Source organism: Neolamprologus brichardi, chromosome 22 (genome assembly GCF_056152115.1).
Source record: "Neolamprologus brichardi isolate AB-2024 chromosome 22, ASM5615211v1, whole genome shotgun sequence".
NCBI lineage: Eukaryota > Metazoa > Chordata > Actinopteri > Cichliformes > Cichlidae > Neolamprologus > Neolamprologus brichardi.
This window is the reverse complement of record NC_142124.1, coordinates 3933341-3949690: the sequence shown is the minus strand read 5'-3', so window position 1 is coordinate 3949690 and position 16350 is coordinate 3933341. Positions and strand designations below refer to the sequence as shown.

At 41.1% G+C, this 16350-nt stretch overlaps 2 protein-coding genes across 6 annotated transcripts in view; one reads left to right on the top strand and one right to left on the bottom strand.

Annotated features, from left to right (window-relative positions):
• Positions 1-2047, top strand: part of LOC102797045 (chloride channel protein 1-like) — a 72776-nt gene extending 70729 nt beyond the window's left edge. The window contains exon 24 of the mRNA XM_087834868.1: positions 131-2047. Within this exon, the coding sequence (XP_087690994.1) occupies positions 131-613 (483 nt within the window). The 3' untranslated portion in view covers positions 614-2047. The remainder of the gene's footprint in view (positions 1-130) is intronic.
• Positions 2048-12730: 10683 nt separating this feature from the next.
• fam131ba (family with sequence similarity 131 member Ba) overlaps positions 12731-16350 on the bottom strand; it is a 99128-nt gene continuing 95508 nt past the window's right edge. For 4 of the 5 annotated variants that reach the window (XM_087835227.1, XM_087835229.1, XM_087835230.1 and 1 more), the window contains 2 exons: positions 15541-15672; positions 12731-13870 (listed from right to left, as the gene is read on the bottom strand). In XM_087835227.1, coding sequence (XP_087691353.1) covers positions 13640-13870; positions 15541-15672 — 363 coding nt within the window. In that variant the 3' untranslated portion in view covers positions 12731-13639. Of the gene's footprint in view, positions 13871-15540; positions 15673-16071; positions 16134-16350 lie in introns of all 5 variants that reach the window. The other variant, XR_015717118.1, reaches the window with a different exon arrangement.

Sequence of the window (16350 nt, the reverse complement as noted above, 5' to 3'; positions counted from 1 at the left end):
CTTTCTCTTCCTCTTCTTCTTTCTCTTCCTCTTCTTTCTCTTCATCTTCTTCTTCTTTCTCTTCCTCTTCTTCTTCCTCTTCCTCTTCTTCTTCTTTCTCTTCCTCCTCCTCTTCTTCTTCCTCCTCCAGCTCCAAAAAGCCATCGAGGGCTCCACGCGCTCTGGTGTCCGGCTCCGCCCTCCTCTGGCCAGTTTGCGTGATATCAGCAACCACAACTCGGTCTCTAAACCTCCACCTTCATCTCCCAACGCCCCTTCCTCTCCTCCCTCACCTGAAATTGTTGCTCAGGCTCCTCCCCTCTCTCCCCCGTCCCCCTCTCAACACCATCTCCATCCCACCCACGAGAACGAAACAGAGGTGTTGATCGAGGGAGTGCCGAGGGAGGCGGAGGAGAGCGGCAGCAGCGCTTCGGGGAGCGGCAGCAGCAGCACGGCGACCAGCAGGAGCTGCAGCTGCAACAGCAGCCTCACCCTCCCTCCTTCTTCTACTCCTCCCCCAGTCCCTTCTTCCTCCACTCCTCCTCCCTCTCCTCCTCTCTCCTCCATCCGCCTCTCCACCCTACAGAGACTCTTTGAGGAAGAGGAAGACAGCGATGATGAGCCTATGGTTTAGCTTACACAAGAGTGATGCTTTTTTTTATAATGGAAAACTTTTATAATAGTTTGAGTTTTTTTCTTCTGTTCTTAATACATTTCTCCGGTCTTTGTACTTCCATTTACCTCTTTGTATGTCACTGGTACAGCTTCCACACACTCGTTTCACAGACCATCACCTGTTCGGTGCAAAAAACACCTTAAACTGCAATATTCATCTAGTTCCTTTGTATCAGGTGCGATTAGAAAGTTCATGGTCTCCGCCCACAAAAGAAAAAAAACAAACACTGACTTAAATATGGCCGATCTTTCCTGCGAGATCAGGTCACTGTGCACTTCTGAACCTCCAGTGGGCCTGTGCTCCGTCCGGAAAGCCCCCTGGAAGCTGTGGCACGACTGCACATGCACGTTTGTAATTTCAAAATCCACGTGAAGAGCGCTCATCCCCTTCTCTGTCACAATCACCCAACTTTATGTTTCAAATATCTTTTATTAGGAGCAAGTATCATGGTTGTTACAAATTGATAGAACTTATGCCCCTTTTTTCTCTAAGCTTACAAAACAGACAAATAAACAACATCAAAACAAACAAACAAACAAAACAAAACAAAAAAACCACCCACTATGGGCCCCAATCCCGCGACTGCCAGAAAAAAAGAAAGTTTATATTTTCCCAATGTATGTAAGTTAAGGGTGCTAGATTAATTCAAAGTCTTTTACATTATCATTCATGGTATATCTTATTTTTTCAAGATGAAGAGTATTTGTAAGTTCTGTAAGCCACGTCTTTAATACAGGAGTCTCGTTTCTTTGCAATAATCAATGCATATGACATAAACCTTTTTTGAGAGTGTTGTAAATTTTGTGTTTCTTTGGAGATCCCAAAGATAATTACTATCAGATTTGGCTCAATCTTACTCTTAAAAATATTAGACAAGTAGGTAAAAATGTCACACCAAAAACCCTGAAGCCTCGGACAAAGTGCGAAACAATGTAACAGATTTCCATAATGTATCATACATTTTTCACAGAGGAGCAGTCTGGGTACATTTTGTGAAGTCTTTCCCTTGAGTAGTGTAACCTGTGTATAATTTTGTACTGAATTAAACAGTGACGGGAATTAATAAAAGGCGTGTTTATGTTGCGTAAGACCTCCTGCCAAAAATCTTCTGGTAGGGGGATCCCAAATTCCTTTTCCCACTCCTCTTTAATTGAGAAAGTTGAAGGTATACTCATCTCCTGTATTGAGTTATAGAACAGTGAAATTCTCTTCAAACCCCCATCTATCACTAAGGCATCTATCCAAAAAGTCAGACGGCATGTTTTCAAACTGCGGCAGATATGTACGGATATAGTTTCGTAATTGAAGATATCTATTAAAAAAATGGCTATGCGGTAATCCAAATCTATCTTTTAATAGAGATTGACAGACCACGTGACTTTCGCGCATTGCACGCGGCATTTGCAGCATTTGTGCTGCAAATGCAAGCATTTGCAGCACCGCAAAACGTTCATTCTCCGGTTCCAATACCTTCTTGGTTTTCCTTTGCCCCCCAAAAAAGGAATTTACAAAATGAAGGAGAACAATGCCGGTCCGGACAAAGACAGACTTGATGAAAAGTCAAAGAAAAGATACGAGGAAAAAATCAAAGGAGTGAACGGGTTAGACCCTTACGAGCACACAGAGTGGACAAAAGACGTGCTGCCCAACTTTCACCACGCTCATATTTATAATTATACGGTTCTTGGAGTGAGTGCATACACTCATGAAGTTCAGTAACTTCAGGTCACTGCAACAAGCCCAGGAACACTTTACCGACAGATGGGTAAGGGACCTTGAAATGCACCGTGTAGAACGAAAGACCATCGTACGTATCATAAGTTTACCAGTCTCACAAATCGTCTTCATAAATACACATTCGTTAACCGTTTATTAATAAGACCTTTGAGCTCAACGGTAATTAATTAGTAGTGGAAATAATTTCTGGTTCGCATTACAGAAATGTAGCAGTGACAATAATATTGTATGCTGTAATCGTACTGGGCAATTAGTGATACAAAAGAACTGTTTTACCCTGTGAATAAAAGTACATGTTTTTCTCAATGTACCATGGTAATAACAGAAGCGAAACGCAATATTGTGTCAGGACAATTCACTATTTATGCACAATAAACAAAGGAGCATAGCGCAACAATTTCTGTTCAGCGCCAGACTTGCTTGTAACCTATATCACCAATTATGTTATGAAAAATGACGTATTAACTACTACAAAACACTGACCTTTGTGGAAATGCTTGGAGCAAACTAACCTGTGAGCTGGATGTTCTGGGACGTTATACTTGGTCTTTGAATGGCTGTAATCCAGGCCATCCGTCGCCTCTTTATACTTTGGAAACATGGCTCAAACAATTTCTCTTCAACGACGTAATCCGATAACAACCGATCTCTTTACCCGTCGGCTTCCCGTGGCTGTCATGCGACCGGCTATTGCAGTTAATAATACAACAGCTTCTTGACATTTTTTGTGTTTCTTTTTATCGCTGTGTAACTGATTTCAATTGAAAGCCTGCGTGCGCTAGTACCTCTTGCCACGAGTTCCCAGACTTGTTTGCGGTTTTACCCTTGAATGACGTCACATTTTCAATCTCTATTGTTGAAATGACATGAAGGTATCATTTGAGTATAAGTCTTTTAGTTTACAAATTCCCAATTCTTGCCACACGTTGAAAGCTCCGGCAATGACCCAACTTTAATATAAGGATCATCACTGGTGATAACAACCAGTTAATTTTTATACAGAGGTCTATTTTTTCTTCAGTTTAAATCAAATGCTCCCTTTACCAGTAAAGCATGGCTGAGGCTTCTCTTTGTCCCAGTCTGCACCAGCATCCTGCAGTAACATCCAGTTACAGCAGGCCTGTGGGGATAGTTTGCCTCCCTTGTGAGACGAGCTTTACGGCCACGAACACCCCCTAGTTGTTCTTGTGGGGACCTGGATTTTGGTTCCCACAAGTATTGTAAACTTGCAATTTTTGGTCCCCACAAAGATATGAATACACGCTCACGCACACTCATGCACAGACCTCTGTTAAATTATTTTCAAAATCTAAGTGAAAAAAGTTAAATGTAAGATGCTTATTATTTTAAAGAATAACATTGACCAAAATGACCAAGATTGTAATTTTTGCTGTAATAAAACAGGAGCTCCACATCTAAAAACAAGCAAACACCAGATGTGTGTCCAGAGATGTAACGCGAGGCGACACTGAAGCTGAAATCATCCAAATTAAAGTCGCGATTGTTGTTTTCTTTTTGTGGGCGGATTCGTTGAGCGCTCTGGTTGCCACGCTGAAGCTCTGTATGTTTGTAACGTTTGCTCGTTGTTTTACTTTCTGCTCATTTTCCTTCTCTTGTTGTTTCACACTTTCATGGGTTAAATTGTAGATGCTGCCACAAAGTCGGGTATCTAACTGTGATGTGCTCTTTTTGAATATTTGATAATGATGGTTTTAGCACTCTTAAACTTATTTCTGAGATCCAGTAATATCACTGGTTAAGGTCAAATAACCCACCTGTTCAGCTGCTAGATTGAATGGCCCTGTGATGAACTGGTAACTGTCCATAGGCTCCAGCCCTCCCACTAACCTAAACTGGAGAAGCGGTTAATAACATGGATGGATGGAGATAAAACACTGCTACCATTTCTACTGTCTGAATTCAGACTGTGGGTTCTGTGGGGTTATTTTGACTGTGACGCTCTGCTCAGCTGAATCAGAATAATCAATCAAAAGCTTTGCTTCCCAAACAAGAGGTGAACCCGGTGAACTGCCGCACAGTCGTCCCGTGTTACCCAATCGCTAAAGTCTTAAAAAAGGAAGGATTTTATCAGATGAGAGCAGAGGGTATTGATTTATTTTAACTGGCCACGAACCGTGTGGGTAGCAGAAAACTAATGGAGCTGCTCAGTCCACTGTGGAAGATTGGCCAAAGCCCCACAACGACCTCCAAATTGTGCGGCGACCTTGCGGATGCAGCCTCGGAGCTCATCTCATCACAGTTAAGTTGATAGATGGCGCGGCTGGAGGCGGCTGACGACAGCAAAACCTCGCCGTGCAGATCCTCGAGATTCGCTTTCTCCTTTTCTCCTCAAAAAGGAAGCCTTGCAGATGTAACCCTAATCGCTTTAATAATTCTAAATGGGATTATCAGGAAAATCGACTGAAGCTGTTCATTCTAACGTGATGATAGCCAAGGTTCTCTGACAGGGAAGGAGACACTTACAGACGTGTTGCCAGAGAAACGTTTCCCAGTTAATGCTGTTAAAGATGCTAAAAATAGCTTCTTTTTTAAAAGCTGTTGTGATGGTTATTATAAGAAGCGAGGGCGTTCGTGGCTCAAGAGTTGGGAGTTCGTCTTGTAATCGGAAGGTTGCCGGTTCGAGCTCCGGCTTGGTCAGTCTCGGTCGTTGTGTCCTTGGGCAAGACACTTCACCCGTTGCCTACTGGTGGTGGTCAGAGGGCCCGGTGGCGCCTCTGTCAGTGCGCCCCAGGGTGGCTGTGGCTACAATGTAGCTGCCATCACCAGTGTGTGAATGTGTGGATGACTGGATGTGTAAAGCGCTATACAAATATAGGCCATTTACCATTTATCAGAATTATTCCTCAGATTAACCTTCAGGGTTGCTTAATACAAACAGCATCTGGTACTTCCACGTCACGAATGCGATTCTTCAACTGCTTTGTGGTTTCAACACAACAGCAGGAACAAAAACCAAACGCTTTGCAAAAAGAGGCTTTGAGCTGTGAAGTTTGGAGTTGGGTGAAAATCACAATCTCAGTGTCCACAGTCTGTCAGCATCAGTGGATTAAAAAATAAAGAAGAATCGGGCAGTATGTGACGGTGGGACGCAGCACCGTCCTCCCGCAGTACCACATACTGTGTGTCACAGTCATGCTCACCTCTCAGACTGCAGACACTCTGCTGCTGCTGCAAGAGAAGAAAAGAGTTCGATCACAACACTATCTGTCTTATTTGTACAGTTGGTGAAACATCTCGATGCTTCAGGTCAAGAGAGTAGAGGGTGGGGATGTTTGATGGGGTGAGAGGTGTGACGTGATAGTCAAATGGTTTGGCTTTGTGTGGACTTTTTGAACATGATCTTTGGTTATGTTTTTGACAGCACTGTTGTCTGTTGACTAAGTGGAAATGTGGACCCTCAGGTTTATAGCAGGGGATATCCAAGCTACGATTTTATGAATACATTACTTTAGTAAAGTTTATTTTTAAACAAATGACTAAAAAGCTAAAAAAGAAACTAATTTAACTCGAACGTGATTGCAAGAAGCGCTTGACTACACGCGTCTGTTACCTACAGATTCATCTGCAGATATCTTTATCTGTTTGTTGAGATTGTTTGATAACTTCATAACCAAACATGTAAAATAAATGGTCTCTAAATGACCAGATTTTCTCCCCGTTGTGAACAAATGTGGGAACCTCAGCCATTGCATCCATGCACCGTTTCTCCATTTCTCCCTCATCTCTTTCTTAAACTGTCTTCTTATTAACTCCTGGTATCAGTTTCTCAGGTGTTGCCTTAAAAGTCTTTAAACCTTCAGATTTGACAAAACATTTATGTCTGTTTCTTGGTGTGGAGGGACATCGGTGCAGGTGTTTATTTGTGGTTGTGGTTAATGTAGTATTTATTTATTTCTATTTTAGTCATTATCTTCAACTTTATAAACTGTGAACAACTTAGTTAAATAAAGTTTTATTTGAATGCTTTACTGTGTTTGAATTGGGTTTATTTATCCAGGTCAGGCTTGTTGTAAAGGCAACAAACATGTTGCTAAGAAAGGTGTCGTGATCCATCCCAGCGTTTTAAGTTTGAGTCTATTTTCAAGTTCATTAGATTATCTAAGTTCATTTGTTTATTTAGATTCCCCTTGTGTCTTCTACCCCTGTGTTTTAGTCTCCTTTTGCCTTTATGGGTTTCATGCTGCGTGTCTTATGTCGTCAAGGTTATATTGTCTCGTCTGTGTCTCATGTTTCCTGTTTTATTTTGAAGGTCTGTGTCCTATGTCAGCGTAGTCAACTTTGCTTCCTTTGTCTCGTTATGTCAGATTAGTGTCAGCTGTTCCTCCATGTGTTCCCACTTCCCCAAATCACCTCCTGTGTATTTAAGTCCTCTGTTTTCAGTGTCACGGTCAGGTCGTCTGTGTTCACGCCACAGTTTCCATGCCATGTTTCATGTCTAGGTTTTTTTTGTTGTTTATTTAGTTCTCCCAGTTTAGGTTGATGTTAACTTCAGTTTGCCCTTTCTTTGTACCTTTTTTACCAGCCTTATTAACCCTTTAAAACCGGTCGGAGCAGCACGCTCTGTTTTGCGTAACTATTTTTAAATCCCGGTAGCTCTGCAACCACGTGAGCTAGCGCAATAATTTTTTTTGCATATGAAACCGGAGGAGTTGTACTTACATCTTATGCCATCAGCTTGTCCTCGGTCACAGTTTCCTTCCACATATAGCTTTGCAAAAACTGCATAAAAAGCACTTGCAGCAACAAAAACATAATATTCCAGAAACACACTTTGCCGATCCGATCAGCTGTTCATAACACTTCCTCCGTTGGAATAGAGGTCAGCGCGAACTTTTGCATGTCCGCCATGACCTGCCCGAAACCGGAAGTGACGTCATTTTCGCGGGAAATGTAGTTTTTTACCATCAGGGCCTCATGAGCCTATACTGGTGTTTTTAAAAGTTATGTTTGACTTTATGACTTTCTGTGTGGTTTCTGGGATGCTTAGGACTCATACTGCACTGCTGGAAATAGTTTATTTTGATGCATATGCTGCTTTTTTGCAAATTTGCATTATAATATTTATTTTCGTTTTTCCTGCAGTATATAAAAATTGGTGTATTTCAAAAATAAAACTATGAAGACACTCAAAATAAATTTCCTGTGGTGGGAAACTATTTTGTGCAACTTTTTTGTATTTACAGTTTTGAGGGATAAGCCTCTTAAATTTCTCTAACTAGAAATATATGTTAAAAAACAAAAACAATTTTCAATTTTTTTTGTAGTTTATTGCACTTTTTTGCAATTTATGTAATTACTATGCACTTAATGCAGACATATTATTAAAATTTGGGCTATAATGGTTGTATTGATGTATAGCAACTTGAAATGCTCCCTGGCACTACAGCATGTAAAAATATAATATAAGCTCTGGCGGACTTGGTTCTATGGTAGGTCTTAAAGGGTTAAACGGCTCGCTTTTTGTTAACATTCAAGTTCTGTTCCCTGTTCCTTGGAGTCTGCGTTTTGGGTCCTTTTTTCAGTTCATACAGTCTGCCTCCCCCAGACTGTGACAAAAGGTCTGAAGGCAAAAGTGGGGCCACCTTGGTTCTAGCAAGGTGTACTTAATAAAGTGGCCAGCTAGCAGTTGTAGCTTATCTAAAGCATCGATAGATTGACAGACAGGCTGTGGTGCGAGTAATTACAGGATCCAGTGTAGTGAAGCGACTGCCGTCTGTTTCATCATTGTTTTATTTCAATGTCTGCATAAAATGAAATCCTTTCTGTGAATTACTTTTTGTGACAGAGTTGTTTTTAAGCGTCTTATTATCATTAAAAAGTTGAAATGACAGGTAAAATTACGCCACGACAGGATTTTTACGACCTTGTCTGTCACCGTGACAGACGAGAAAGTCGAACGCGACCTCTGACCGGCACCATCGCTGCTTGCAGCTAAATTATTAAACTTTATTCTGACAAGATGACAGGATTTTATTTTTTCTACTTTAATTGCTTTTTATCTCGTGTTATTTGCAAAGAGTAAGTGTCACTTTGAAAGAATTTTTTAGGCTTTCAATTAGTCTTCTTTGGAAGATGCCTGACTCGTTTGAGAATAAACCTTTTCTGGGTTTTGAAATTATTTTGAAAGACCGAGTAATTATTAAGCACGACGGACACCTCGCGCAGTTAAATCTGACAAAAACTCTATATTAGGTTTCATAGCTTTAATAACCTTGTGGCCCTCGTTTGTCAGTCAGGTGACACCCTTTCGAGCGTGCAATCATTTGGGCGTTTTGGGCGCTAGAACGATTTACAGGATGAGATCTCAACGAGGACAAACAGAGGACAGATGATTATCAGAGCAATTAGGGGCATCAGGGTCTTAATCACAGGAGGGTGAGACTGAATCGTTCTCAGTAGCTCTGTCTCGAAGAGACAATGTGAAAAAATAACACATAATTACATTGATTTGCATTGATTTTATCAGTGGCAGCTGGTCCATGGAGGCAGAGGAGGTTGTTCCTCTTCGGGGGGGTTTGAAATAAAGATGAGGTCAATGCAAGAGGGGGGAAAAGTATTGAAATAAATCCTTCAGCATCATTTAAAAAATACATTTTGTCTCTTTTTTGGAAACTTTCATGCTGTCCCACCCCAACAACCATTCGCACTCACATCACATCCACACCTATAAGCAATATAAATTAATAATTTAATCTAATCCCCACTAACTAAATGTCTTTGGACTGTGGGAGGAAGCCAGAGGGAACAAACCCCACACACAAACACCCCGGCTGTGGGGGAATCAAACTCTGGACCTTCATGCTGTGAAGCAACCGTGCTGACCAATGTTTCTCTTGATGCACGCTCAATCATCCAGGTAAGTAAATCCCAAAACATTGATTCTGATCATCTGGACATTTTCAGTGGGAGAAACGTTTCGTCACTCATCCAACTGACTTCTTCAGTCTCAGCTGACTGCAGGTTTCCCCAATCTTATAAACAGTACATTTGTACAAACACTGAAACCTAGCAACCTGAATGAAGTTGACCTAACCTCACAGCCCATTGTTCAGGTTTCTCAAGTAACATTTAAGATGTATCACGAGCTGATGATTCATCTGTTGTGAAATTAAACCCTCAGAACGCCTCCCAAAAAGCTTAAAATGATAAAAGAACTTGGACATACAAGGACACTCTTCTACCTCCCAACGATAATGGAGTCCTCACATGAAGGAGGCTGTTGATTGTGATCAGAGCAGCTGAAGTGTTTTTATGGAGCTGCTGGCTACAAGAACGCTGCCACAGGTCAGTGAAGAAACCTCACACTGCTGCTTGAAACACAGCAAGATGACTTGCTTAATATATAACGGGCTCATATAAAAGCTCATTTAAGACTATTTAAACTACCTTACTTTGTAACACATTCTTAACCCAACCTGATGCCTGTTCTTTTTTGTACTGGCGATCTTGCTGCTATATCTCCCCAGTAGGGCCAACAAATCAAATGCTTTGAAAGCTGCTGTTAAACACCTGTAATTACATGTTTGTTACAGGTATAAAGAGGATGCAGTGCCAAGTTTGAGACTAAAAGGCATAGACACAGATTTTTGCAACTGACCTTATTGCATATGTATTTATAAGAGCACAAATATTTCAGAGGCGAGAATTCAATGAAGTTAGAAACATTTGATTTTTTTGAATGTTATTTAATGGCAAAAGGCACTTATTTCCTTTATTGTGCCAGATGTGGGTGTGATAGGTGCTGCTAAGAGTTCAGTTGGAGTGATAGTGGAAACACGTTCTTTGGGATGGCCTAATGCACGCGGCTGTAGACGAGTTAAGTTTTAAAGTGAGCAAAGCAGTTTCAAGTTTTAGTGTCTTGTGAACTGCAAATAAAGAAACTCGCAGAAAGCACAAAAGCTTTTGTGCATCTTTATTCAGCACAAATCATATTTATGCATTTTGCTCTGTATGCTTCTCTCGTATCAGATCTATTACAGAACTTATGGAGAAGTCTGGCTAATAATGTGACTCAGAGTTGAATTGTTGAGTCGAGTCTTGGCATATGTTGTGTAGCCATCACTGAATTTAATGGGGATTTTGTGAAAAGAGGTTTGTTTATTGCCCTCAGGTAGCTGAGTCAGGTTCTTTTCTCTGACTTTGAATAGCTGCAGCATCACATAACACGCAGGGGAAAAAATGTCTGTATTTAACGCACGTGGAACAAAAGGAGTAATTTATTAATTCCTGGATTAGTCGGGATCATGGGGTAATTTCTGCACTGTGTTATTCCTCTACACATCTATAGCCCGGCTGTTATACACAGACTTATACACAGTCCAAAAACAGCCCTTATACTAGAACATATCAATTCACCTTCCCCTCCTGCTCCCACATTACTTCATTTGCTGCTTCTGGAGAGAAACATGCATAAAGCTTTTCACTTCCTAATGGATCACCTGCAAACATCCCTCATGATCACTGAGACGTCACTTTTATTTGTCTCGCCTAGTAACTCTGGCCAAATATAAATTCCTGCACATGGCAAAAATAAAGGAGTCCACATTGAATCATCAAAAACACCGTGTTTTTGATGCCGATACTGTGTAACTGTGGTTGTGGTAATCAAATGTAACTGCATTACTGGTAGATACAATAAATGGCAGTTAAAACAGTTATATGAAGGTGTTTTACTACAATAAAAGCCACAAAAATGAAACTAAAAACTAAGACATAATTAAAATGTTTCAACAATGTTTAGCTCCAGAGTGCAGCGCTCACAGTCAAACGACAGACTCTCAAAGGACATTCTGAGAGCTCGTATTTCAGTTAGTGATTATTTATTTGACAGTGAGTTTGATTCCTTGTGATATTCCGGAGTCTGTTTTTACTCTAGTAATGTTCTCTTCTAGTTTGGGTTCATGCGTTCATTGTTACTCCAGTGTGTTGAGCAGAGATGTGCAGTAACGCGTTGCAGTAACGCGTTACAGTAACGCGTTACTTGTAACGCGTTACTGTAATCCGATTACTTTTTTCAAGTAATGAGTAAAGTAAGGGATTACTATTGCAAAAACAGTAATTCGATTACCGTTACTTTCCCGTAGGAACGCTGCGAGTATGTCTCATGACAGTGACGTAAGCAAGTGCGACGTTCGTGACAACAGCTGTGTGCAGATCAACAATGGATCATATATCGAGTGCAGAGAGAGTATGAGCGTGCAGCGTTTAAAGCGTGGAAGTACTGACCTTACTTTGAGTTTGATTCCATAAAAAGTAACAAAAACATTAGTGTCCGTTGTGCGTGGGAAGAAAACTTCTTTTTACAGTGAAAAAACCCCTAAACTTCCAAACAAGCACCGAGTAGCTACGACGTAATGGGAAACTCACAGAGAAACTCGCGGATTCTTCCACTGACCGCTGCGGCACACCTGCACCAGGGTAAACCTCCGCCTACCCCACTCCTGCTTTACAGGTGAAAATAGAGCAACAGGACCGCTAGTCTTTGACTTTATTTATTTTCTGCTGTGTTTTACTTGCATCTATTTGAAAGACTGAGTGTAAACACAAAAAAAAAATATTTTATTTTATGTGCTGGAATGTGCAGAAAATAGGTTTAAATGTTAAACAAATTTCTTCCAGTCAGAGAATGTTGCATATAATTAAATGTTTGCTTGATGCATAAAGTTAAAAGATTAAAACTAATAAAACAAGTTTTAAAAAGAGACTTTTCCATTTGATTACATTTTGTATGATGATTATGTAGAAAAAGTAGAATTGGGCTGAAAGATCTATCACTTTATCACCTATTCAGGTTGTAAATCGTGTTTTTAAAAAGTAACTAAGTAACTAATTACTTTTGAAAATAAGTAATCAGTAAAGTAATGGGATTAGTTTTTTGGGGAAGTAATCAGTAATTAGTTACTGATTACTTTTTTCAAGTAACTTGACCAACACTGGTGTTGAGCTTCATTTTTTACCCTTTTTTAATTTGAAGTCTGTTGTCGTGGCTACGGTTTTTATTCCTGATTAGATGGTTGCTGCTCTAGCGTAAGTTTTGAATTCTTCATCTGTGTTAAGCGTCAGCTCCTCGTTTGAGTTGGATGTTTTCGTGTTTGATCCTCCTCACGTCTCATTTTGTGGTTAATTGTCTTTCGTGCGTTGGTAAGCAGTCGATAAATGGCTCACTTTTCCATCATGTCTGCCTTCGTGTCCTGCATAAACTTCAACAGCTCTCCCCTGTTTAGAAAGTTGCTCATTAAGGCAAAGAGGTAACACATCATCTTAATGAAGGCATCACAGGAGAAAAAACTTTTTGTCACAGAACAGCACAGAGAGGAATTTGTTTCCCAGAATATATATTTTACACACAAACAAAGCTACATTCATACAAACATACATACAGTGTTACATTCATACAAATACATATTGGTTTATTTGATTTTTTCCCTTTTATTATAAAAAGCAATTTGATATATTATTACTTTGTATTACTGTGTTATACTGTTAGGGCTAGTTCACTGTTAAAAAGCATGCACGTTCTTTTGGTTGTGTCCAGAGCAAGTGTTTGCAAATAACTCCAAGTGCATGCCTCAGGTTGCCATGAGTTCTAGATCACGCCGTCTTTACCTCATCAAGACATCTCAGCCGTCACTCAAACCTAAACACATTAATTAGCCAATCAAACTGCTCTCTGACCAGGTATTTCTGGCCTTGAAATACCTTATTTTTGCATACAAAAGCCTACGTCTGATGCTGAACGCATCTTGAAACAACCACTCGGAATTATTTGCAAACCCTGATTGTGCCCATGTTTGTTGTATTGCGCTGAATTTATAAATAGGCCCCTTCTTATCCCACCTTCTTCTAATTTTCCCCATCCCTGTGTTGCCAGTTTGGCTTCCAGTCCTGGTTCTTTGTTCCAGTCAGTCCAAACTGTTTATTGAATGCATCTTTATTCTCAAACAGCTCGTTTCAGCAGTCACTGAATTCAAGTCTCTCTTCTGCCTTAAATTAAAGTTATTTAGTCTCATATATGTGATATTCCAGATTCCCCATACTAGACTGGTGGTTGGGTAGTCTCCTTGGCCATAGTGTACATTACATCCCACATTCCCATCGGAAAAATAAGTCGCATTTCCTCGGCCTCAAAGTTGGTAAATATTTGGGAGAGGGAGGGGTTGGGATAATAGCTTGACTGATTATTGAAGTATTAATTTCCAGTTTTTGACAGAGTTTCGTCCAAATGACTCAGTTGGTTGCAACAACAACAATGGAGCCCTCGTCTGCCTCTTCATCTTTCTCTTCCAATGACTGGACGACGCAGGGCGTGACGTCAAAGGGTATCCTCTCTGCGACGGGTTCGCTGGTCTGTGCTGGTAGTCCTGGGCTTGAACCTCTGGTCGAAGAGGCATCTTCCCTCAGCGGGGAGGGCGTCAAAGAGCACGGCTCTGGCTCCAAAGTTAATGTTACCTCTTCTACCTGTGAAGGCAGGAAGTGGAGATTTTTAAGGACCATTTGTTCTGTATCGCAGGTGAGTGAAGCTCTGTTATTCATTCTTTAAAAGTGCTTACATGTTATTCTTACAGGTAAGAGCCAATTTTTGAAATAATTGTTCTCTCTAAAATCTTAGTCATGTGCCTGATTTGGGGCAGTAGAACCAATAGAGCTTGCCCGGTTAAGATGCCACCATCCCTTCACCCAAGGGTTTGTCAAGTGGCATTACGCAGGCTTCATTTAGGCATACTCGCCATCGTGAAGTTCTGGAACCATGAGTGGTTATAATTAGTCAAGTGCTTAGTTATAAATATCTATAAGCAAAAGATTTGAATTTCACTCACCAAACTACAGCACAGATTTCTAAAACAGTCACTTTTACATCATATACAACCAACATGGTCAAGAAGTTCAGTTCGGTGACTCGGATAATCTGAAATAATAATAATAGTTATGAAAGATGAAATTGGTTATTTCTATGGAAATTTGACAAAACTGCAGTTCATCACATGGCCACTTGACTCAATCACCAAAGGTTTCCATATTCAATATTCAGCTTTTCGATTGTGGCTCAAGAGTTGGGAGTTCGCCTTGTAATCGGAAGGTTGCCGGTTCGAGCCCCGGCTTGGACAGTCTCGGTCGTTGTGTCCTTGGGCAAGACACTTCACCCGTTGCCTACTGGTGGTGGTCAGAGGGCCCGGTGGCGCCAGTGTCTGGCAGCCTCGCCTCTGTCAGTGCGCCCCAGGGCGGCTGTGGCTACAATGTAGCTGCCATCATCAGTGTGTGAATGGCACGATCTGATATCCTCGTGTTGGTGTTGTTCCCAGATCATCATACTAAATGTTGTTCCAGGATCAACATTGCAAGTGACCAATCAGAATGTTGTGATGTCATACTTTTGCGACTTCGGGAAAAACCGGCGTAAAACAAAAAACTGTACTTAAGCTGCGAGAAACCGCCTTTGTCCGCCGATCAACGGACCCTAACCCTGACCCTTTAATAAACGCTAAGCAGAATTGATATTGTCCTTGCAACATTGGAATTTCATAAATGCACGAATGGGTTGGTGCGCAAAAGAATAACGTCACAATAATGTGATTGGTCACTTGCAATGTTGAACCTGGAACAACATTTTCATGATGATCTGGGAACAACACCAACACGACGATATCAGATCATCCGTGTGAATGGGTGGGTGACTGGATGTGTAAAGCGATTTGGGGTCCTTAGGGACGAGTAAAGCGCTATATAAATACAGGCCATTTACCATTTTACCATTTTTTAGCATAAAAATGTAAAACACCGTTTTGGTTTCCATGGATACTTTCCTGTTTGAAACAGCTGGGTTATCTTTTTTTAATAAATTGTCTCTAGATTGTCAAAGCTTGGCTGCTTTGTGTCCAGGCGGCTGGTAGGTGTGTCTGTGTGATGCAACACACAGTTTAAGACTGCAGCTTGTTAACTAGTTGATAACCTAGTACTCCACCATGACCACAAATATTAAAAAAAGGTATGGGCGGTTCTTTTATGCACAATATTATTGTTTTAAACTGGGATTGACTTACCTTTACACCCAACTTCAAGCGGCAGTTTTTAATAATAAAGTTTTCCTGATTCTTCAGCGTTTTTAGTACAGTGCATTGTTTCTAACTCACCTTTGTTAGCTCCTCCTCTTCACGCTGTTCAGGGAAGTCTTCGGACTCGGGCTCCGGCTCTTCTCCGACCGTCTCCACCACGCCTCCGACCATGTCAGCCATCTGTGCGTTCAAGTGTCCGACGATCTCCACCTGCAACCAGTTAAATTTGACTGAAGCGCTTGTTGACCGGAAAGGGATTCAACAGGTCAGTGGCATTTTCACACGTAATTCAAACTGACATCCGTCCTTCACTCGGGCTCCAGAAGTCCCTGATAACAGGTCAAATAAAAAGACAAATAAAACAGAAGACGAACAGGAGATGGCCCGACCCAGCGTGGTTTTCATCTGCAGGGGGGTCGAAGCGAAAGAACATACACTTGAGCTGGGTGCAACAGATACAGATGCTGATTCCAAACGCTGAAACTTGCGGACCTTGTGGCATGCCACTCTGACGACCAGGCTGATTTACACATCTCTTTCAAAACTCATCAAATCCACTTCAGGCAGTCATGCTGAGTGCTCCATGCAGACCTCCAGCCTGTCTCCTACCTTGCAGACTTTCCTGGCAGCTCATCTTTCACTGCTCTACAGATGTGTGCTAAATAGGCCTGCTGATATAAACAAAGCCAGATTCATAAGACAAAGAATTAGCAGAGAAAACACAAAAATATATCAGCATTCAACCTTTATCTTTAATCGAGACCAAACATCATAAACCGTAGCTTCCAGCAGAAACTCGACATGCTGTCACGGCTGTGACGACTGCATTGTCTCAGTCACTCTGTAGTAGTGACAGGAGACAGAGTCCTATCCTTGCAACTGCATATA